At 35.5% G+C, this 23919-nt stretch overlaps 1 protein-coding gene across 8 annotated transcripts in view; it reads right to left on the reverse strand.

Annotated features, from left to right (window-relative positions):
• NBEA (neurobeachin) overlaps positions 1 to 23919 on the reverse strand; it is a 451247-nt gene that overhangs the window by 204267 nt on the left and 223061 nt on the right. For all 8 annotated transcript variants that reach the window (XM_079333484.1, XM_079333487.1, XM_079333486.1 and 5 more), the window contains 2 exons: positions 14243 to 14351; positions 10057 to 10223 (listed from right to left, as the gene is read on the reverse strand). In XM_079333484.1, coding sequence (XP_079189610.1) covers positions 10057 to 10223; positions 14243 to 14351 — 276 coding nt within the window. The remainder of the gene's footprint in view (positions 1 to 10056; positions 10224 to 14242; positions 14352 to 23919) is intronic.

Genomic DNA, 23919 nt, shown 5'->3' on the forward strand with positions numbered 1-23919 from the left:
ATTGCATCGAGAGTTCCACCTGTAGAAATTTGTCAATGTGACTGAAATAAAGGAACTATTCTAGTACTTTCAAAATAGGGCATTCCTAAGAAAAGATCTCTGTTTAAAATTTAGTGGTGTCCAGCAGAACCTACTGAAGGTCCCTGCTTGGTTGGCAATGACACACTTTCACAGCTTAGCAAAAGGTTATCAGATGACACAGTTATACAGGGAGTACCATTGATAAACCCAGCACTGACCAGTAGATTTAGCTTCTCCAACAAACATACTAAAAATGTATCCACATGGCTTACACTGGATCTTCATTCAGAAAGGAACATGAATGAACACTCAGAGGAGGTCAAGTACATCCATTTTTCAATTATGTGTTTCAGAAGAAACATCTCTGTTTTTTTCCAGGAAAGATAATATATTCCTTACCAAACAAGAACTACAACATAAACAGTATCATACATCAAAAAACCCATTCAAAAACTAAGCCTCAACATACTGATAAGCTAAAGGGCAATTAGCCCTAAAGAAAGACTTAAATTCAACATAAAAAAAAAAAAATTCCTTTTTTTAAAGGCAATTGGTAATATTTCTCTAAGACTACTGAATTGTTAATAAATTCCAATCTATCCCTGATACTAATGTTAATATTTTAGTTTTATTTAATCATGCTTCAAAACTTTATAACACCTGCTTTGTCAAAATGTAACAGACTGTACAGTTTTCATTAACATTTCTAGAGAAATTGGCCATTCCACACAAATTTCCAATCGATTTTTTTCTAAATTTTAATGCCAGGACTGTTCAAAATGAAAGGTAGTGTATACCTGGGGAACAATTAAACAGTTTGTCTATCTGGGTGCTGTAAAAGTACACTAACTGAGATTTTAACTAACTCAACATGATGATCTCACATGAAAAGACTGTTATGAAAGAAACTATTCCTTCTTATTCAACCTTGTCTGGCATTTGGCCAAAAAAAATGTGTGGCAGCTTTTTATTTTCTCTCATTCTTCTCAGTGATTCTTAATTTAAATTATAAATTTAAGATTAAATTATAAAGGATAGTAGAGTCCATTTTGGTTTGGGAGGTACATAATAAAACTTGCTTCTGGCTGCTCTTCTTTTTTGACAGGTTTCACTCAATTTTCATAATTCTTAGCTCAACAGTTCAGTATTAAACTCTATCACTGAAAATACTGTCAGAAGTTCACTAAATAAATTTCCTCTACTATTAAACTGTCATCAACTTTGAAAACTTCACATTTTATTCAAACCTGTAGAAGTGGTTAGGGCAATATTCAGTGTAGAAGACACGTGCTTAAAAAGATGCATTGTTACCTAACAGAAATTGGAAACTTTAATGTCTAGATATTAAAGAAAATAAAAGTGAACATTTTTAATACCAAAACAACACCTCCACTCACCATAAGGCAAATATATCATACTTTACTTTCCCCCATGTTTTCACATAGCACAAGATATATTACGCATAAAAATTATCGAGCTCTTATGGCAAAGTATCCCAAAGGCTTCAGTAGTTTTTATAAATTGAGCCTAAGAGACATCAAATTTGACTTCCTCTTTATGTACATTTTTATTGCTTCCTACCACAAGTGCAAACATAGCTTCTAGTAAATCATCTAAAGAAATCTCTTTCACATGAATAGTCCCTAGATTCAGACTGTGACTGCAACAAAATCAAAACATCCTCACTCAATAAATAAAGCTGATAATAGGAGAAAACTGGAAAAAAAAAAAATCAACGGGAATCTGAAAAATTAGGACACCTTAATTTTAAGAAATAATTTAAACATTAGTATTTTGGCATTGTGTATATAGATTATTTTTAAAAATAATGGTTAACATTCTCAAATTAAACACTGAACATATGTAGTTTACAAATTTTTTGGTGGATTTTCTAATAATCTAGACAACTGGATAATTTGCTACATTATTAGGGTTTAAAATGGTTCAGCACTATTGAATGTTTAAGAAATACTTATGGCATAAGACAGCTGAAGCTGAAACACTCATTGGACTCTGTTTTATTCATCTTCATCTGTTTTATTGAACTACCTGCAGGGAGCTTTATGGGCATACGATATGTCAAGGTCACAGGATTAAGTGAGCAGTGATGACAGTAAACAAGCCTTTTCTGTATATTTTAAAGGGTCTTACTGAGTTACTTAAAATGCCATAAACATAAATAGTCTCCTATCTCTCCAACATATCCATGACAGATGACTTCAAAATATAACACTCCTGAGCAATGAAGCTTTACAACCTAACCAACAGTCCATATTATTGACAGTGGGTACCAATATACTGAGGAGCTCAAATACTGGGAGAAGCTTGCAATCTGTCACCTTCAGATATATTATATCTGTACAAGAAATAGATCTACAATATACATCAAAACTCTGAGTGAACAGATATTACTGCTGAAAAAAAGAGAGCTCACAGGTTATGTAAAAATGCAATCATAAAGAAAAAGTAAATGCATGATAACAAATGTACCAAATCTGCATAAACAATGTACAACCAGATAATAAAACCGAGCCCACATAGTACTTTCCATATCAACCTGAATGATACAATTAGTCTTTAGAATTATACTGTGTATTACCATACCTACTTTATCAACAAGGAATGTGGTATAATCAAGTACAGCAATCTCTTTCAACTCACCTAACAATTGTGACAGACATCTGAACCAAAGTAAATCTGCATAAACTTATTTTTTTACTATTTAAAAAAGAATATGTCACAGAATTTTCATTTCTGAGAAAATATGGTCTTCTTAGAAGCATAAAATTTTGTTATTCAGAATCTTCAGATCTATAGCTTTTGCTCCTTTTTTATTCTTTGTTTTCTATTATTTTATATGGGGAAGACAGGAAATCCACTGATATATTGCACAGGTATTACTAGGTAGACATGTGAGGAAAAGTGAGCAAAGTGGTATCTAGCAATGAGAAATTCTTCCCTCATGGTTTCTACTGAGTTTCTTTCTAGTTCTTTCTAAATTGGAGGCAGGAAAACAAGGAGAGCAGGTGCTAAGAGCATTGTCTAATATCAGCAACTGTTAGTCCAGTCTGCTGACAACCACTGCAGAGTTTGTTTCTGCTGCAGGAACTAGGAGGAAAACATGAAGGCAGAAGGTACTTTTGAAGCCCTACCGAAATATGGAAAATTCAAAATCAAGACTGACTGAATTTGAGATTCCTCAAGAAATCCTGAGCTGAAAACTCAAGAAGTCTGAGTGAGTATTAGATGGACCCGTCATGTCTACTTGTCCTATCTTTCTGTTTCTTAGTCATTCCATTACAGTTGAAGTTTGCAGAGTTGGATGAACCACAGGTCTGAACCTTCATGGTGCTCTTGTGACTGGTATCCTGGAACCTGAATGCATGCATGTGCATGCACATGCTAAATCCATGGCCACCCTTAAGGAGGAGCAGAACTCCTCCAGTTTGCTAAGGATGGCCTTCCTCCTAATAAATCTATAGTCCTACAATAAATGTACAAACAGCAAGCTGACTATATGAAATTTGGATTTGTATTCTAATTACTGTTCCAGTTAAAGAAACTATTGACATCTAATGATCTGTTGTCACCAAGTCTTAAATAAAAAGAAAATTTAAAAATTTTTCCTTTTCTTTAATTTTTTTAAAATTTTTTTTAAAATTATTTTTTAGGGGAACCTGAAATTTAAGCAGAAAAAAAAGCAAAAAAGAAACGACAGAGGAAAGAAGAACAAAACTTCTCAATGCAGAAGTCATAACATTTAAGTGCAGAAGACTTCCTTCTTTATAATGAAATTAAATGTACTGTACTTCCTGGAGAAAAACAAGTCTCTCTGTAGAGTTGAACAAGTCTTTCTTGAGTACCACTTGTTTCTCAACATTTGAAAACACTACCTCTTTCCAAAGAAAATATTTTCTTATGAGGTTTCTTCCAGCTGTGGGAAAAAAATCCATAGAACACTGAGTGCCACAGCTCAAAACAACTGAGCAACCTTGCACAGATACAGAACTGAATAAATCTCACATACACAAATTGTGCAGCTGCTTCTACAGCCCATCTCTGGTTATACAATGCTCCTTTCTTGGCAGATATCTCTATACTGTAAATATTAGCCTACACCTATTATTAGAAAAGGATATAGAGTTCTTCCACCCCCCTTTTTCCACCATGCTTGTCAAAATTCTCAGCTCCACTAGCAAGAGCTCCTTCAAATAGTCTGTCTTCCACCACAGTGGTAAGCAGTCAGGGAGGGAGGAAGAGAGGGTATGCCATGGGTGGAGCAGCCACGCAGTTGGAAGCATAGTAAGAAAGTTAAAAAGTGGATTGAAATGTAAAATACTAAAACAGAGTGATCAGATTAACAAAATCATCTTGCTCATGTTTAAATCCTGCTATAAATGGACAACTAATACTGGACTAAAAACATATTATGGACACATTGATCTGAAGGTCGCCCAAAGACTGTGGTAAAGTAAAAACAATAGAAGGCAGGAAAGCATTTTCTTAATGTTTTGTTGTGATGAAATCATCTCAGAACTAAATATTTGGAACTTGCAATAGGATAGCTAATACACAAGCTAAAAAGTGTGCAGTTCCATTAGATTAATTCTGAAGAATCTATTCTGTCCAAAAAAAAAAAAAAAAATCAAAACACCAACAACAACAAAATCCACCAATAACAGAAAATTCACAATTCTTACAGAGTTTGTGGAAAAAATGCAGAACCTTAAGAGCCCTCTAAGAAAGGGCATGTCAAACACAGTTCTAGATCCAGTAGACAGGATTTGGTTCTACATCTTTTCCACTGATCTAAAGCTCTCTTTTTAATTTATGCCTAGCAGTAAAAATGAGCCAGAAATGAATGAATAGCTAAACCAGATCAATCTGATTTGCAGTGAGGGTTAGAATAGGTTCTGTGCTTCTGTGAATTTCTTAAGAAAGCAGCTAGTATAGAGAGTCAGTCAAAGAATGCCAAAGGATGGCTGTAAGGGAAACAACTTACTAAATTCCTGTGATCTGGTCTCACTTGCTATAAACTGGAAACATTTGGCTTAGAAACAGCATTTTTCCAGAATCAACTCAGTTAACTGCCAACTCCCATAGGCTTGGGAAAGGGAGTTCTCTTTCTGTTCTCATCCCTCTGGCCCCCAGCAGAACCCAATCTCTTCAGAAGCACACACTGCAGAGAGACAAAACTAGCTGTCTGGCAAGAAACTTTTTATTTCCATCCTGTCTCCCCAGACGAATTTGGTCTTCACCACAGAATGAGTTTGACAGCTCTGCTCTCCACCATGAATGATTAATTTGTTATGGGTGTCTAGTTTAACCAAAGATGGATTTGAACAGAAGAAGCCCTTGTATACTTGCTATTTGGTACAGATGCTTTAATGTAGGTGGAACCTCTTTCATTAAATCACAGAAAGCAAGAGAACCAAGTCTCATTTTTAAATGTCATTTTTCTCATTATAGTAGTCCTCCTGTGAATAGCAAAGCTGATCATGTGAAAATATCTATGACATGTATTTCATATTTAGCTTCAGAACATTAATTGGAACTCTGAACTCTTTTTGTTAGATAAAAATTGCTTTAAGCCCATACAAACTGTAAGGTAGAAATATATATATTCAGTATTCTTGAATAAAAGTTTTAGAAAAGTTGAGGTATCTGATAAAACCAAGAAGCTGAAGTAAGACAGCAACAGCTTATTGGCCAAAACACAGGAGTGCATATGGTTGATAAAGAATTTGAACTGTGCGTACAGACAAGTTTCACAAAACTTTTTCTCTTTTTTTTTAGAAAGATGTGTATGGGGTGAGACACAGACGGGGAGGAAGAGAAGCACCATATGAAGCTGACAGAGAAGGCAGAAGGAAGCATATGTTGTGACATGAAAACTATAACCCTGAAAAAAGCTGAGGGTAAGTGCTAGCTTAAAGAAGCTTGGAACGCTAAGCTATGAAACACCCTGTTTGATTTTTCCTGATGTTGCAGATTCCCTCTGAACAAGTGACAATGCATCAAGGAAATAACCAGCTCATCAATTTCTTATCTGAGTGGGAAAAACCTGCAAAATTTTTATTTTGGTATAATGATGAAATTAAAAAAGGAAAAAAAAACAATTATGTTTTGGGTCAACTATTTACAAAGATACCTAAAAGTATCAAATTGCCCAAATGCAGGAAACAGAATTAGTCTTATTGAAGGGCACAAACAGGATTTAAAACAAACTAATGGGACTTATTTTGAAATACATTATGTTTTGTCTGAGATATGTAAATGAAAATAAGATGATTCAGTAAATTTTCATTTGTTATAGAGAATTTGATGCTCACACTTGTTAGAAACTGAGAAAAAGAACTTTGGGTTTCACTTTAAGATATAAAGGGAAAACATTTGGGAAGGAGGAAAGAAGCTAACATTGACAAGCAATAAAAATGAAAGTTTTTCTTTCAAACTGTCATTTACCATTTCAGTTAGAAGGAGAAGAAAGAGTAAAGAGATTCTCAGACCATTCACTGATTGATTAACATACAGACAGAAATTTGTCATACAGCGTTACTCTGTTTGTAGGCATTTATTCAAGTTGTGGAAGACTAGCCTATAATCAATTTCACCTTCATAAATTAATAGCTAATTAGGAAACTAATTGAAATGCAAGTCATCTATTAATTTAATATATTTTTTATTAAAGCTATTTATATATAACTATCACCTAACTTAGAATTCAAAGTCTCATACGGTATTTTGTTGGCACCTACCATTCAACTTCATTCTTGTTTCCTCAGACATTTTGGGAATATTTTATGATAATATATTTAAAATTTACAAATACTATAGAATGTAGACTACATCAAAACATCAGGCCTCTTGCTTTTTCTCCCAGTACTAACCTTCTGTGGTTCTTAATAGACTCTGTTGCTTAATGAACAAAGAGGAGGCTTTGTGGCACCTACAGATTAAATAGTAAATGCTGGTTGCTGCTTTCTTCAAAGACAATACACAAAGACACAAAAGCTGGGGAGGCTTAGAAGGTCATTGTGTTGAACTGAAAACACAAGGAAAAATTTTCTCTACAGTTGGGTCATATCTGATTAAATGAAACCACAGAATTTAGTAATGTGTGCATCCGTGTTAAAGAACTTGACAAGTGTTTATCTTGAGAAAAGATAAACAAAAACATGCAGGACACGACAGGACAAGAGCACATGGCCTCAAGTTAGACCAGAAGAGGTTTAGTAGGATATTGGGAAAAAAATTAATCAAAAAGGTTGTGAAACATTGTGAAACAAATTGTCCAGGGAGGTGGTTGAATCACCATCCCTAGGGTTGTTTAAAAGACATGTGGATGTGGCATTTAGGGACATCATTTATTGGTGGATTGGGCAGTATTAGGTTAATAGCTGGATGCAATGATCTTAGAGATCCCTTTCAATTGAAATGACCCTATGATTCTGTGCATATTTGTACTTTATGCTGCAACTAACATCAAATTGGGAGCTGCCACTGTGCAGATAGAGAACCGAAGCTTTGAAGAATTGCACTCATGTCTGCCCAAATATTTTCCTACCTATCTTATCCATTTTGGATGTCAACAGGCATTGCTATTATCCAAGAATTTATTGTGCAGAAATGACGGCCTGTCTCTTACCCTGCCCCATCTGAGCCAGAATAGGATCTCCCTAAATTCACCAGTTTAATGAAGGATCTCCAGCTCTCAAGTTGAATAGGAGACCAGCAGTGTGTTTTCAGAACTGGGAACCCTTTCCCCGGTGAAAATTTAAAAATCACTACAGAAGTTTAGAGGTCTAGAATGATTATATGTTTATTGTGTGCTTTTAAAGTAACTGTATTCCAGGCAGGCTGTATCTCTCATGGCATGGAGAAGCATGAGCTTATAAAGAGACTGCTAATACTGTAACTCCTCATCAGGAGCTAAAAACAGAGACTTGAGGTGTTTTGTGCCAGCCAAGACCAGAGGTGTGTATGGTTTCGGAAGCTATCTTGCTTTCCATCATATAAAAAGTATTGGAGTATCTAATTAACAACAGTTTATGCATTCTGTGGCTAAGGAGTTTAATGAGACCCCTCTCTCCATTTTCTGCCCTTAAAGCCTTTCAGACCTGTCCACAGAGTGATGTTGGTCCCTAACAAGGCTCAGAGGCTTTTCCACAGGGCATCTCCCTCTCCCTGCTGCCATCCCAGTCCTTCCCATTCACGGTCCACTAGTCCCATGACAGAAGGTGCACTTGTGTGCTGGATCACAAAGCTACCACAGCACACACAGCCAAACCTGCAGTGCAAGGTCATTTCCCAGCTGGCTCCTGCAATTGGGGCACCCCAAGTGGAGACCCTGTACTGTCACCATGCCCCCCTTCTCCAGGTTAAGGCACTGCCTGTGGCTAAAACAGACCCAAGACAAAAGCTGCACCTAGCACTGCAAGCAACTCTGCCTATAATTGAGAAGCAGACAACACTGGACAAATTGCATTAGAGGGATAAAATAAGTATTTCTTTTGTTCAGTTTAAGAAATTTCATAGGTTTGTCACAGGTGTCAAGTTACTTTATGGTCCATCAGAAACTATCATGGACTCAAGAGAAAAAAAGCTGCAACAATGGACTGTTGCCATTCAGGAAGCCACCAACAATCTATAAGATAAAAGTTATTTGGCCCTAAGAAGACATGGTTTCCTGGAAAAGGTAGTCATCAGGAACTGATTTAAGTCTGCAAGGTGTCTGCAGCCATTCACAAAGTTGAGCAACAACATTATTGAAAAATTGTTATTCATTATTCAAAGACATTAAAAGGAGTGAAAATTGCATTTATTTTCAGCATGTTCAAGTCTCCATACACACAGCTTTAAGCCTCAACTAGAGAGAAGATGAACATCCCTTATGGACTACGCCTGTCTTGAATTAACCATATGAGTATTTTCTACCTGTTATTTTTTTAATTTCCACCAGAATCTCTCTGATGTTAGACAACAGAGATTCTGTAAGACTGAATTTCCACAATTTCTACCATCTTAAAAAAGAAATACATCTCCATCATCATCCAGGAGAGAATAATTTCTTTAGAAGAAACATGGATAATGAACATGGAAAATTTAATCCTTGTTTTAAATATGGTATAAATGCAAGAAACAACTAGATAGAATTACAAAATATGAACAGTGTATGTGCTGTTTATTAAACCTTATTGCTGACATGTCAAATGCAATACTTGACAACTTTTCTAAAGGCTTAAAACCTAACTGTGTAGTCAACATAAATGAAAGTATATTTTCTTGAAGAATATTTATCTAGAAAAAAAGGTTTTGTATTATCCTTCTCAACTACTTTTCCTGAAATGGTTTATTATTTATTTTAAAATTGAGCTTTCTGTTCTCAGTGTGATTCAGAGGAGACAACTAGGGATTTAAACAGAAAATCAAGCTGTAAAATTTTGATTATCAGGGAGCAGGACTTCCTTGATTTCTTTTGTTTGAGTTGTTTTACTCTGAATAAATAATCAAGTATTTGGGGCTAGAGTGCATAAACAAGAGAGAGGCTTGGCAGACTCCACTTTCACAGACAGGGCACTCACATGACAGACCCAGGTTCAAGACCTTGCTCTGAATGAGGGAAAGGAGCAATTTCAGCTCAAGTCTTCCACATGAGGGTCAGCACTTTAGCCACTGGCTATTTTTGTGATTCAGAAGAGCAAGGCTCTTCTTTTTGGCATGATGTATGAAACCATTTAATTTCACTGCTATGTTGGATAGAATGAACTTTTAAAACCAGTACTCAATACAGCTCTGAATAAAACCCTCCAATACTGTATCAGTTACATGCAGATGAAATGATAGATTTTAGATAGTTTTAAAATTATTTTTTGATTACCCACTTAACTGAGCTGCACTGTATTCAGCTTTGCATATGCTACATATAAATACATTCGAATCCCTAGTCAAATAATTTTTCAGTTATACAATGCCTGCTTCTCAAACTTTGCAAGCAGCATTTAAAACCTCACACTTTGTGCATTTGCAGCTTACCTGTGAGAAACAGCTCCCCAGGCACCGTGTTTGTTAGTCAGGATGTTGAGTATCTTCTGCTTGAGCTGGTTGGCAGTGACATGGTCGCGGTGCTTGGCGGCGCTGATGAGGTGATCGCACATCTTCTCCTCCTCCCGCCGGTCAGCAGCGTACTGAGCACACTGCGACTGGCAATGAAAGAACACCCTCGTTAAAGACAGGCTGCTCACGAGCCCCCTGAAATTACTACTTGTTAAACCTCTGAGTGTGAAGAGAACTCATTCAAATGCTTTTCAGAAAAACAGGACATGCCATTTGTCCTAGTTTCCTTCAGGACAGGGTTGATTTTTTACAGTAGCTGGGATGGAAGCATGTCCAAACCCTGGTGCTATTTGATACCATCTCATGCACTTGCCAGGGGCAGGAGTAAGGGAGACTCTGGTCTGGGAGAAAGTGTGACAGGCAAAAATGTCCAGTATTGTTTTACTTACCGTGTAAACCATTTGTCTTATACCTTTTGTTATTAATATTGTCACTGTTACCCTTCTTATCTCATTGCTGTTTCCAGTAAATTGTTTATAACTCCTGATTTTCACCTCCTGAGACTCCAGGTCTCAACACCACCATGGAAGGGGTGGGGAAGCAATCAAACAGTATCTAGTCTAGGAGAGTCTAGGTGAGGACACTGAATTATTCTGTAGTATTATTTCTAAATCATGACACCATTCAATTTAAATATTCTACTACTGTATATTATCCATGAAAGAGCACTCAGAAGGTGTAAAAATTGAAATACCAAGGGCAAAGACATCAGCATTGCAATTAAAAACATTAAGTCATACATCTGGGTGTGTCTATATGTGTGGCCATGGAGATGCCCTAAAAGTTAGCCTTTCTTTTGTAAATATTTCATGTGTTCTCAGCTAAAAAATACACCTCTAACATACACAGGATAATATACAAGAAAAAATGATGTACACTGGTCTTGATTTTTAAATTATATTAACATCTAAAATTAAAAAAAAAATTATTATTTTAATACTACTGATGCTAAACTAAAAAATAAGGAGTACATTTTCTATTTCATACCACAACATGCAAAATTATGATAACATATTACAAATTCTAAAAAACTCTAATGGATAAAAAAACTACTCATCTTTTAAACTGAAAAAGATCTAATATTTCCATGTGTCTTTTAAGAGAAAACTACTGCTAAAAAAATATTGTCCTTGACCTCCATGTGAATTTGTTTCTAAACTGCTAGAATTCTATAGTGTATTTTTGTTTTGATAAATCCTTTCTTTATGTATAAAGAGAATATTTTCCCATTTCTTTACTCAAAATCATGCTAAATTAAAACTCAATTTCTCCTCCTCATAAAAATTCTTTCAAAATGTCTAAAGAAAGAGTACTCTGTCTAAAGCCAGAGTAATCAAAATAAATCCACTAAAAGTATAATTTTCTAGGTATACATTAAAAAGGCTAAAATATTTTCTGAATAGCTAATTTTAAAAATATCTTTTATGACACATTTTTTGCACTTAAGTTTTTGTGCACCATTTCAGAACATTTAGCTAACACAGTGCTGCAATAGTGCTGAATAGAAACCAATTTTCTAGTATTCAAAAGAGCAATTAAAAATAAGTTAACCTCATACTTTATATTTTATTCTTAATATTTCTGCATGCTACCTTTTTAGTACAGATCACATTAACATTCAGTAAGATTTGAACAGTAGTCCTTCTATTGTGTTTACAGACATCTATCTGGGAAAGAACAATGGTTACAGTAATTCATAAAGGGTTAATTCATTTTCCAATTTATCTTCTTGTACAGGGAGGCACCAATTAGTACAATGATCTGCCTTAGTAATGAGGTTAATATTTCACCAGCTCATTGGACAGTAAAATTAAATTTTCATTTTTCTTCCTGAACAATTACAAAGGTTAACAAAATGAAAGTTAACTGTGAAATACCCATTCTGGGAGAAATTTTCAGGGCTGTGACTGCAACTGGAGTCACAGAATAAAATTTAGATGCTGATCCATGGCTTATATGCAAGAGATGGCAACTAGGTGCAGCTTGGAACAAATAATTTCACCCATAATGATTCAATTAAAGTTTAAAGGGCAGAAATAAAATAAAATAGTCATTCACTTCTCTAGATGAGAGCAATGATTAACATGTACTAAACCCCAGAATGTATACCTATACAGTTTATTAAAACAAAATGACAGATATACAATCATGTAGAAGAAAACTACCAGAAACCTCTTTGTCCCTACTGCTTTCAAGCAGGATGAATAATAAAATATTCAGTTATATTCCCCCCATCATTAAAGACAATATATAAAGCATTCTTTCAGACTTTAATCATCACCTTATTTAAATACTTGCGAATTTCACATTAAAACAGTCTACATTTTACAATTTTCTTTTATGGTTTTCAGATTTAAATTTACTCGCCTAACACATGAACTTCAGTCTTTTCCAACGACAAATGTAATGAGAATTTTCATATATGAAAAATGTGTTAGTTTCTTTACCAGACAATAAGACAGTCTTGAAGCTACTCCTTTAGGGAATTTAGTTAATATTCTAAATCCTATTTGCTAACAGAAGCTGGAAGTTAATTGAATATTCTCATTTTGTCTAGAGTTCTGACAGATCTTATACCTCAATGTATTCTTCAAAAAACAGATAACTCAATCTTCCATTGTCATCTTAGGTTACTGCATGATGCTCTGATAGATATCAAATGTTATTTATTGTTGAGGCAATATGAAACTTCACTCTGACATACACTTAATTGTAAATGCAATTTTATCTACGTTCAAAATATCCAGTATAAGCTTGGTAATAAAGTTGTTGCAATCCCATATGACAATTACATACATGTCAGGGCTCTCTGCCCTGACAAAATGAAGTAAAGGTTATGTGTATTCAAAATGACAACAGATATCTCTGTGTCTCACAGTTCTCAGCTAGGTCAAGGAGCACAAAAACTAGTACATCAAAGTGCACATTTAAGAGAGCTGTTTCAAGGAGATAAAAACCTCATCAAAACTAAGATGACTGGATCCTATTTCTAGCCACCAGGAGCTTGTTGACATTTTCTGACAGATTAATAAATTGATATAGCTATTTATTAGCATCAATACTAAGTGTGTCTATCTCAAACCTAATGCTAAGTCACCTGAGCAGCAAAATATGTGAAAAATATACAACTGCACATATGTATCTATATCTACACAAATGTATGCAAACCATAAGGCAGGTTTGGAAATGATAAAAAACAGTGATGAGATGTATGAAACACCATAAAAATGCAAACTCATATTTGATAAAGTCACATCAAAAATAGAGTTTTTAATTTACTCCATTACTTTCACATTTTTTTTAATAGAAACAAAATCAATCCTGTATAAAGAATAGAAAACCTATTAAACTGAAGACATTTTAAAAGCAAGGGATTTAAAATTTAGATCACTTTTAAAATGTATATTGTACCATTCATTGATAAAAAAGCAACTGAGTGTTGACTCCTTTCCAGAGTAAGAATTATAGACATTTAAGAGTTATAGGAGTTAGCTGCTCTCCTATATCTTCCAATACTGAATCTTACTGTCAATAGTTAATGATTACTAACTACCAAGAAAGATATGCAATATTGTATTTCACTATATAAGAAGTGTTCTAAAATGCTCCATAATTCAAAATGGTTGAAGAAAATGACCTGAAAATACTACATCTGTTCAGCAAAACATTTATTTCTTATTTTTTGTGATGTACCTTAAGGGTATAAATGCTTTGCTTTTTTACTGAACTCATAGATACTGCTGTAAATAATAATAATAAAATAATATTTAATAAGGTAATTTGCATTACTATTTCCAATAAATCAGAAAAGTTCTTTGTGAAACAAAGGATCTACCATATCTGGTCTACCAGATTAGACATTCTGATTAAGGCATTTCTTCAAGCTGTAAATGCTTTTATGAATTCCAGTGAAAAGATGAGAAATTAAACCCATTCCTTCTGCTTGACATTTACCAAAGCTTTTAAAAACCAGTTTTGAAATGCTTTCAATGTAAATTTCTTCCTTGGAAGAAAAAATAAAATAAAATCTTTATTGCATGGAGCTACAGTCTAGGTGTCAACTGAGTGAAAACAGAACCAGAAATGCACCAACTCTCAGGCTTACCTCAAACTCAGCATGCTTGTGGACATCCTCAGCTCTTTGTCGGTTTAAAATAAATTCTGCTTCATTGGCAACACGCACTATATGGTCTTTCATTGCATGACACAATAATCTAAAATAAGAAAAAACAGAATCAGCCTTTTTATTTGATGTACTTCAAATAAACTCAGCAGATTTACTCGCAATGGAAAAAAACTCCGTGAAACTCCTGTAATTAAATTTTCAAATTAGTTGAAATTAAAAAAAAATATTTCTGCATTGTGAAAGAACAAAGAAATCACATTAAATGTAATAAAAAGTTTTCTATTTATTATTTAAGGCAAAAGTTCTCTAAGGAAGCATATATTTTGAGTATGTTTTTAACAGCAGTCTCAATATGAATACTGCACTGTCATTTAAATAGTCTATAAAATTGCTTAAACTCTTATTTTCACCATTAAAAACATTAAATAGAGGTATTCTAATTTCAGTCTTAAAAAATCATTACTGAAGATTTAAAATTCTATTAAAACTGCAAAATAATATCAATATCTCTCACATATTTCTTCAAACACTAGTGTGAAAAGTGCATCACTTTTCCATGTTTTCAAGGTATCAGAAATAGACAAATTGTACTCCAAAAGGAGGAAAAAAAACAGATTAGGAGTGGATTGAGACTGAGGATATCAGGCAGCCACATTAAGACTTCTGTAAAGATCACAAAATACCATGAGGTGCATAACAGAATTGCAAGATAAACAACATGATTGTTAAAAAGTGCTCACAAGTTTTTGGGCAGCAAGAATGGAACCAACTGCTTTCTTGTCCCTATAGTCTCCACATCTAGGGCTGGCCATTATATTAAAAATTACTCTGCTCTTTTTATCAGCAGGGAGGAAATCTCTTTCAGGCTACAATGATCTGACAGGTCTGTTTAGAATCAGCAAGAACTGTTTCTTTCTCTGTGAAAATGGAACATGGTCTGGGATTTTCTTTCTTGCAGCATCAGGGGAAGGAATTTCAGAGTTTCTTATATTAAGAGTCTGAAATATTTAGCAAATCCAACCCTAAGTTGGTGTTTGGTATTAGAAACACCACAAAAAAATTTCATTATTATCAGAAATTAAAGCCATTATTACTAGACCTTACACCTGTAAGATGGAAAGATCTGAACTCTATTCTTGCCTCCTTTGGTGTGTTCTACCATCTCTGGAGGAAGGAAATCACTAACCCTGAGCTAATATTTAATATGTGTGCATGGCAAGGGAAGCTATAAATGTGGAGATCTCTGTTTTAGAGATGAAGACAAAAAAACTTGGATCAAGGTTTCACAGTGGATATTCATGCTTTTAATAACTCTTTTTATTATATCTAGCCTTTTGCTATTTGTAAAGCAGAAAGTTTTTTGCCAATCACAAGCTGAAAGACTAAAGTTGCCTATGCTGCTGTCTTCAAAATTTAGCCTTATTTTTTAATCTACCCTGCTGGGAAATATGTTTCAGTATTTTATTACTGTTTCATGTTCAGATTTAAATTGTTAAAATGTAAGTGTAGGACTGCTCTCAGATATGGATTAGGAATGAACATTAGTGGATGTCAAGAGGATGGGAACAGATCCTTCTGTGCTGCCCAGTAACAAGACAAGGGGCAGTGGGCACAAAATGGATCACAGGAAACTCCAGCTGAGGAAAAATGTCTTTACTTTGTGGGTGACAGAGCACTGCAAAAAGGTGCCCAGAGAGGTTGTGGAGTCTCCTGTCCTGGAGAAATTCAAAATCCATCTGGGCATAATCCTGTGCAACCTGGATACCTCAGTATTATTTCAACTGTGTCTTGCCCATTGCTTCATGCACTCTCACATACCTATCCATGATTGTGACTTCTTCAAGAAAAAGATGAAAAATTGTTTGTATGATCATTAACAAATTAGGATTATCACAAAAGTGAGGCTACAGCCTCTTAAAAGTGTTTTATCAATTAAAATAATATACTATCAATGTGAGTTAATAAGGGATATACTGTGATTCTGTATACTGTATTGTATGCACCTAAGGCAGAATTTCAAAGACTAGGTAAACTATGTTTTTCCATCTAGAAGACCATTAATAATCATGCCGGTCCTAAAATCACTTGACAGAAAGACAGACTTTGGAAAAAGGAAGGATGAACATCCAGGCCGTAATTTAAAAATCTTGAGTGGCTACAAAAGAAGCCTTAATCTGGATGTTTTGATTTGCAAGTGCAAGAATGCAGGGCTGAAAACAGAAGCAGAATAAATTAAAGCAGTTAAATGTGTCATCACTGAGAGGCAGCAACTACAAAGTTGCAGAAGCAATGCCTTACAAAGGTTTTTGCAAAGGTACCTGCTTCTGTGCTTGCTCTACTTATTAAAGGAAACTTACTTTCTGAACTTTAAAATCTCTATTAAAAATAATTTTTGATATTGGTTTTATTTTTAACTGAAAGCTACCATGTATTCTCAAACTATGTTCCTACTAAGTAAAAGATGGCAAAACTGTTTACTGGTTACATCAGAGCCAGCTAACTCTGATTGAATCTCAGATCCATACAGACACAGCACTACTAAGTGTACTGTCTTAATGGTTTATACTTGATGAACAAGCATGATAATGTTGTCATCCTTTGAATACTAACCAATTTATCTAAATCCTGAATAATTCAATCACATGCATGGCATAAGATTAGACAAAAATTGAGAAATTGAGAAAAATTGCCTACAACTTCCTTTGGATTCTCTTAGGAAATAAAAAAGAAATTATTCAGAAAGAATCCCAAATCAGGAGAAATCTTACACTCAGTAGTATCAAAGGCTTCCAGTACATAGAAAAAAAAAAATCTCCCTTCACACACTACAAGTAAGAGAAAAGAACAAGGACCTCTAGATAAACAAATACACTCCATTTCAACAGGCAGCTACATAATTTAAAATCTTTTATAACCTGCCTTTAGCTTACGAAAGGCATTTTCATTAAATCTACTTCATGAAATCTGTTTTCAGTATATGAAAATATGATTGAGGTACTTGCCTCCCACACATCTTTGGAATGTTCTGAAGCTTAACACCCTTTTCCTCTCCAATCCAAATGTATTCTTCAGCAGTTTTTGCTGTCTCATTTTACACAAACCTTGCCCTTAGATTTACACACTTCATCCTTCTGATGATCTTCTGATGTTCTATGTATTCCTATTTATTATGCTAAGTAAATCAGATTTCTGAATTTTCTTGTATGGCAAAGCAGTTGGTAAGAGGAATTTTACTAATATCATAGTTTGATCTTTGCCTTTTCTCCAACAGCATGTCCAAAACTGTCACCGGTGTTGTAGACAAATTCTAGTCACTATTTACATAGTAACACTAATGCTGCCTTATTTCAATGGAAATACCCTTTCTGATGCAATTACAGAATTTTTTCCCCTTTTTCTTAGCCCTACAGTTTATGATTTCACACAAGAAAATTTCAGTGGTAGACTGGTCTTTTACTCCTCAGATACTTCCAAAAGATGCATATATTTTCTAGCATATATTTTCAAGAATATGAATTCCATGTACTGCTACATTATAAAATATTTATATAGTACATTACACATTACATTTATATTAATGAAGGTTGAAATCCACCCAGTATATCCTGATTGATATTTCTGTCATCTGCTCAACTAGGTTTCCCATCCACAGTTTTTTACAGAGCATTCTCTTTATGGGGAAAAGTCTATGCCCTGTATCTTTCCCTTGCCATCATCCTGTACTGGAGTGACCAATCCCACTGAGCAGGACCTTGAGTCACAAAAATGCATGTATACTTTCTATACAAAGGGGTGATTAAAAAATTGAGAGCTTTCCAATTTTTACTCTCTTTTAGAAAAAAAGCCCCATGTTCTTTAGTGAGATCTCCTTATCACAGTGACTGAGTTATACCCACTGTTCTCATTCATCCTTGTAAATCCTCATCCTGTCTTAGCAAGCACCACCCTCAACAGACCTAGTAGCTATGTTAATGTTGAGATAGTGTGGAATCAGAACTCCTGGTCACACACATTTCTACGTAAGTAGTACTTCCAAAGGGTTAAAGACTTGTATGAAAATTTTCACTATAGGCTTGCTGTACTTTTTATTCTCATTTCCAAAAACTAATCAGAATCACAGAATAATGAGGTTGGAAGAGACCTCTAAGATCATCGAGTTCAACCTTTGTCCTAACATCTCAACTCAGATTCTAGACTATAGCACCAAGAGCCATGTCCAGCCTTTTCTTAAACACATCCAGAGATGGTGATTCCACCACCTCTCTGGGAAGAGCATTCCCGTACTTTATTATTCTTTCGGTGAAATATTTTTCATAACATCCAACCTATTCCTTCCCTGACGTAGCTTGAGACTGTGTCCTCTCATTCTGTCAGCTGCTGCCCGGTGGAAGAGACTGACCCCCACCTGTCTACAGCCTCCCTTCAGGAAGCTGTAAGGAGCTATAAGGTCACCTCTAAGCCTCCTTTTCTCCAGGCTAAACAATCCCAGCTCCTTCAAATGTTCCTCATAAGGCTTGTGTTCCAAGCCCTTCACCAGCCTTGTTGCTCTCCTCTGGACACGTTCAAGCATCTCAACATCCTTCCTAAACTGAGGGGACAGAACTGGACACAGTACTCAAGATGTGGTCTCACCAGTGCCGAGAACAGGGGAAGAATGACCTCTCTGCTCCTGCTGGCCACACAATTCCTAATGCAGGCCAGGATGTCATTGGTCTTCTTGGCCACCAAGGCACATTTTTGGCTCATGTTCAGTCAGCTGTCAGTCAGCACCCCCAGGTTCCTTTCTGCCTGGGCACTGTCCAGCCATACTGTCCCCAGCTTGTAACGTTGTAGGGGATTTTTATGGCCAAAATATAGAATTTGGCACTTAGACTTATTAAACTTCATGCTGTTGGACTCTGCCCATCTATCTAACTGATCTAAGTCTCTCTGCAGAGCCCTTCTTCCCTCCAATAGATCAACACAAGCTCCCAGCTTAGTGTCGTCTGCTAATTTGCTAATGAAGGATTCAATGCCCTCATCCATATAGTCTATAAAAATATTGAACAGAACTGGCCCCAGCACAGAGCCCTGAGGGCTCTGTGTATCAAAGGCCTTGCTGAAGTCTAAATAGACAACATCCACAGCCTTTCCTGCATCCACCAGGCGTGTCACCTGGTCAGAGGAGACCAGGTTGGTCAGACAAGACCTACCCTTTGTACACCCATGCTGACTGGGTCTGATACCCTGGCCATCCTGTAAGTGCTGTGTGACAGCACTCATTACAAACTGCTCCATAACCTTACCTGCTACTGAGGTCAGGTGAACTCATGATTCACCAAAAACAAAGCCTTAAGTAAAAGAAGTTAAAAATTGACCTTGACAATGAAATGTTTGGCTTTATCCTGTGTGACCATTTCTTCAGTTGCACCACTGAAACTTCTACCAGTATTGAAGACAACTGTGCTTGCCAGATGAGTTGATCTTAACTTAGAACTGATGACAAGCAAAAAATCTTGTCTCCTCTTTGGGTGGCAATCCTTAATGCATAAGGTAGAGATTAAAAATGACCTAACTCATGGCTTCTCTTCAACCAGACAAGCTTGATTTACGTTAATGCCCACAAATTTACAAATCTCAGTTAAAGTTCTTTTATTAGGAAATAACTTTGACTTAGTTTTAGACTGAATCAAAATAATTCAAGTAGGGAATCCACCAACAAAGCAGTCTGAAATCACTTGTGCCTCAAATCCTTCTACAGAGAAAAGTTTTCTATTTTCTGTTCAGATAACTGTGGATTTTTCAGCTGAAGAGATGGAAAAAACCGTAATTAAAATAGACTGGTACTTCATAATAAGCATGATAAGGCTTAAGTATCTGTAGGAATAAATGGTGGGGTCTCCTTAACCTAAAAATTAAAGAATCTGAGACTTATGAGCAAGACTAGACTGAGAGAAAGTTTCAGGGTTTGATTATTTGTAAATATGAGTTATTTGTAAATATTGTTTGGGTGTAGGTAAGAAGTTATTTTAAATCCATATATCTATCTTTACAGAATTCTGCCCTCAACAAAGTTACTTCACAATTCCAGAGTGCTTACAGGTTAAAGGAAGTTGTGAAAATGTATGTGGAACCAATCAGAAGCCCCTGTTTTACAGATAATGGAGTTTAAAAGGGCTGGACTGTGGAGATCCACATTCCATGAAGTCATTCAGATAAATAGCCAGTGCCTGGGAGAACATTTTTAGAGTTTTGAAAATAGAGATGGTGATAAGACTATACACAAACTGTATTAGAAACCTGTAAAAAACATAAAATGCTTGCAACACATCTAAATGTGGATTGGGAGCTATTTGTACACCTATTAGAACTGAAGGATGAAAATTCTTATCTCACTAAATATCCTAATCTGGCTTTGCTATCCTGCAGTCATTTGTTCCTAGTAATAATCTCACACAGAGAGAAGGTGCTCATAGATTTTATGCTGCTAGAAAAAAAGATTGAACTTACATTACACAGTCTTTCCTTTATTTGAAACAAACTAAAAAAACAGATCATTCCCAAACAGCAATTTTCAAAATAGATTACCCAATGAACATTTTTTATAATTTAGCTAAGGTCTATTCATTCCTGAAGTTATGCCAATTCACATGTCCAGGGAAACAGATGTTTCTCTGACTTACTTTCATCATATGCCCATAGCTTTATTTTTAAAAAAAACAAAACCCAAACAACACAGCCTGGAAAGGTGCCATGTTTTCATCAAACAGTTGTTTTAACAATTATTACTCTTAATGGCATTCATAAGAAATGAAACCTATCATTGCACTTGGTATCTGCAGCAGGAAAGTTCATAAGCTAGTCTAACTTTTAGAGTATGAAGTTCCACAAGATGCAGTACTGCTATGAATACTTTGAAAGTAAATTCCTATAAGCTTTGCAAAGTAATGTCTAACACAGAGGTCTCATTTCTTGCAAGACAGCGATGATGAAGAATCCACAGAGAAAAGTTTGAAATTATAGCATGCAAACACTGGCTATTCAACTACAACATAAGCACATTGACATGACAAATTTCATGGAGGGTAACCATAATTGTTTCAGAAATGTCACAGAAGCTGTAACAGATTCAATGAAACTCAGAAGTGACTACAAAGAATCTGTTCCACTCCCCATAAAGACTTGCCATTTTGCAGAAGAATTTTCTAAATTGAGAGGAATCTGTCTCTTTGCAATATTGACTACTCAGCAAACATCCATGACCAGCAGTCACAACTGAGATGGTCTGCATCTCAGGATCGGCCTCTGCTCTGAGATATGGCCTGATCAGGCAATGCTAGAAAGGGAAAGATACCTCAAAACCTCTAACAGATCTATGAACTGTGGGTGTGCTGACCCCACAAGTGCACAGATGGTTACCATAACAGTGCATACTTTGTCTAAGACAAACAACTTGTCTGGAGGTAGGACAAGGACAGCTATAGTAAGGAATATGAGATTATGAAAAAGTACATCTAAACAAGGGAAACAAGACACTTTAGCTGGAGTAGAAATACAGACATTCAGTGCCCACTTTTACAGAAGTATCTATGACAGGAATCCTCTACTAAAGTAAGATGACATCTAGGATAAATTTCCATGAAACAGCCACACACAGTTAAAAAAGGATTCTTCCAACCAAAAATTACACTTGGTGAGGATGTGCTCTTATTTATCATTTCTAACTGCTACTGCTTCCCCAGTGCTATTTTCTGACTGCATTTGCATATATTGGATTTTGCACATCAGTCCAAAATCCTTTGCAAGTTGTTCTGGTGGCCCTGAGCTCCATATGGTCTGATGACCCAATCTCTTGCCTTTTTGTATGATTTAGATCAGGTCCCCATTCTGTCCTGTAATCAAGATCATTATCAAAACCGAAACAAGGATCGGTATCCATTTAGGACCCTACTACTAAATCAGTTCTTTGAGAGCTATTAAGAGACCCAACTGCAGATGCAAGTGGGACTATAGATACACCTTTTAACACATGCCTGAATGTTTACGTATTGCAGACAGTGAATAACAGCTGTGAACTAATTTACCACAAACCAAACATATCAGAACTGCCAAACTGCAAGAGATGATGTCCAAAAGAAGATTTGATGCAGTTACCCCACAATCTTAGTTGAGATAACAAGAAAATAATATAAGTCTTTATGAGCCTCCTTCCAAGACTGAATCAGCAATTCATCAAAATTTAAAGAAACACTGATTTCTAGACTATTTAAACAGTCTGTTATTTCTTTCAAAATATTTAAACAAAACAAAGTTTAAAAGAAATGTCTTCTTGTGAATTTTAGGTATGCTCAGAAGTCCATGTAGGTGGGTATGCTAAAAGATGTATTTTCATTAATGAAGGCAGAAAGCACACTTAGGTACAGGGATGGAATTACAAAAAGTTTACAATTTTAAATCTGAGATTAAATATAGGTTTATAATGCCTTGAATTTATATTAGAATTAGATTACTGCTATGTAAAATGAAGAAATTGTGTAAAAAGTAAAGGAAAATATTTATATGAAAGGAAAAAGATCATCTCTTTAAAGAGGTCAGTGTTGTGAAAGCATAACAGGGAAACAAAATGGATTATGAGGACAGCAATTCAGGTCTGAAAGATGAACAGTTTATTACCTATAAAATCCATCTCTTAGGCAAGACAGATCCCTGAGATACTCTGCTTGTCAAAAACACCAAGCAAAGATACAACCAATTAACCACAAATCTTGGACCCTGTGTTTAAGTAGTAAGTCTTTTATCTATTTTGCTGGCCATCCATTCAGAATGCAGAGTTCTAACTGATGCATGAGTATTGTGGGACCTTTCCAGTGTCAAGATAAATGATGTTCACTGTTACTCCTGTGACCACAAATCTGATTATCATTTTTATCATAGAAAGCAAACAGGCTGGCCATGGATTATCTAGCTCTTTGTAAATTCATGTTGATTGTTCCCAATTAACTTATCTTTCAGGCAGCCAGAATGCTGCTTGAATGCTTTGAATGTTTCAAAGGGACTTGTTATATGAAAAAATGACAACTTTTCCCTGGATTGTGAGGACTGTTTTAAAGATGGGTGTAATACGTGCTTTTTTCCAGGCACTTGTAACCTGTCCCAATTACCTTGACTTCTTGGATTGATGATCAGCCTTGCAAACACTTTCACAACCATCAGATATACCCCCATCAGGTATCATGGGCTAGTATGGGACAAGTTGTCTCAAGGAATTCTTGACTCAAACCTTATCCACTGTTGGCAGATGTCCTCCTTGAACTCTTTCACTAAAGACAGAGCCTTGATAAAATTTAATGAAGACTGAGGCAAATAAGGCATTGAACATCTCAGTTGTATCTGTGACTATATCATCCACCCTATTCAACTAAAAGACATTTCCCTTGGTCAGCCTACTAATGAAGCTCTTGTCCTTAGTATCTCTTCCAAGTTTCATTTCCAACTACTGGCCTTCCTGACAATATTCCTTACATGCTCATGCTTCTAAATTCCTCCTTTCTAGCTAGCTTCTAGTTCCACCTCTTGTGTGTTCTCTTTTTGCATCAGAGCTCTACCGTAATTTCTTTTGCTGGCTGAACCACTTTATTGCTACATATACAGTTTTCCCTGTTCCTGCACTTGTATAA

Source organism: Erithacus rubecula, assembly GCF_903797595.1.
Source record: "Erithacus rubecula genome assembly, chromosome: 1".
NCBI classification, from domain to species: domain Eukaryota; kingdom Metazoa; phylum Chordata; class Aves; order Passeriformes; family Muscicapidae; genus Erithacus; species Erithacus rubecula.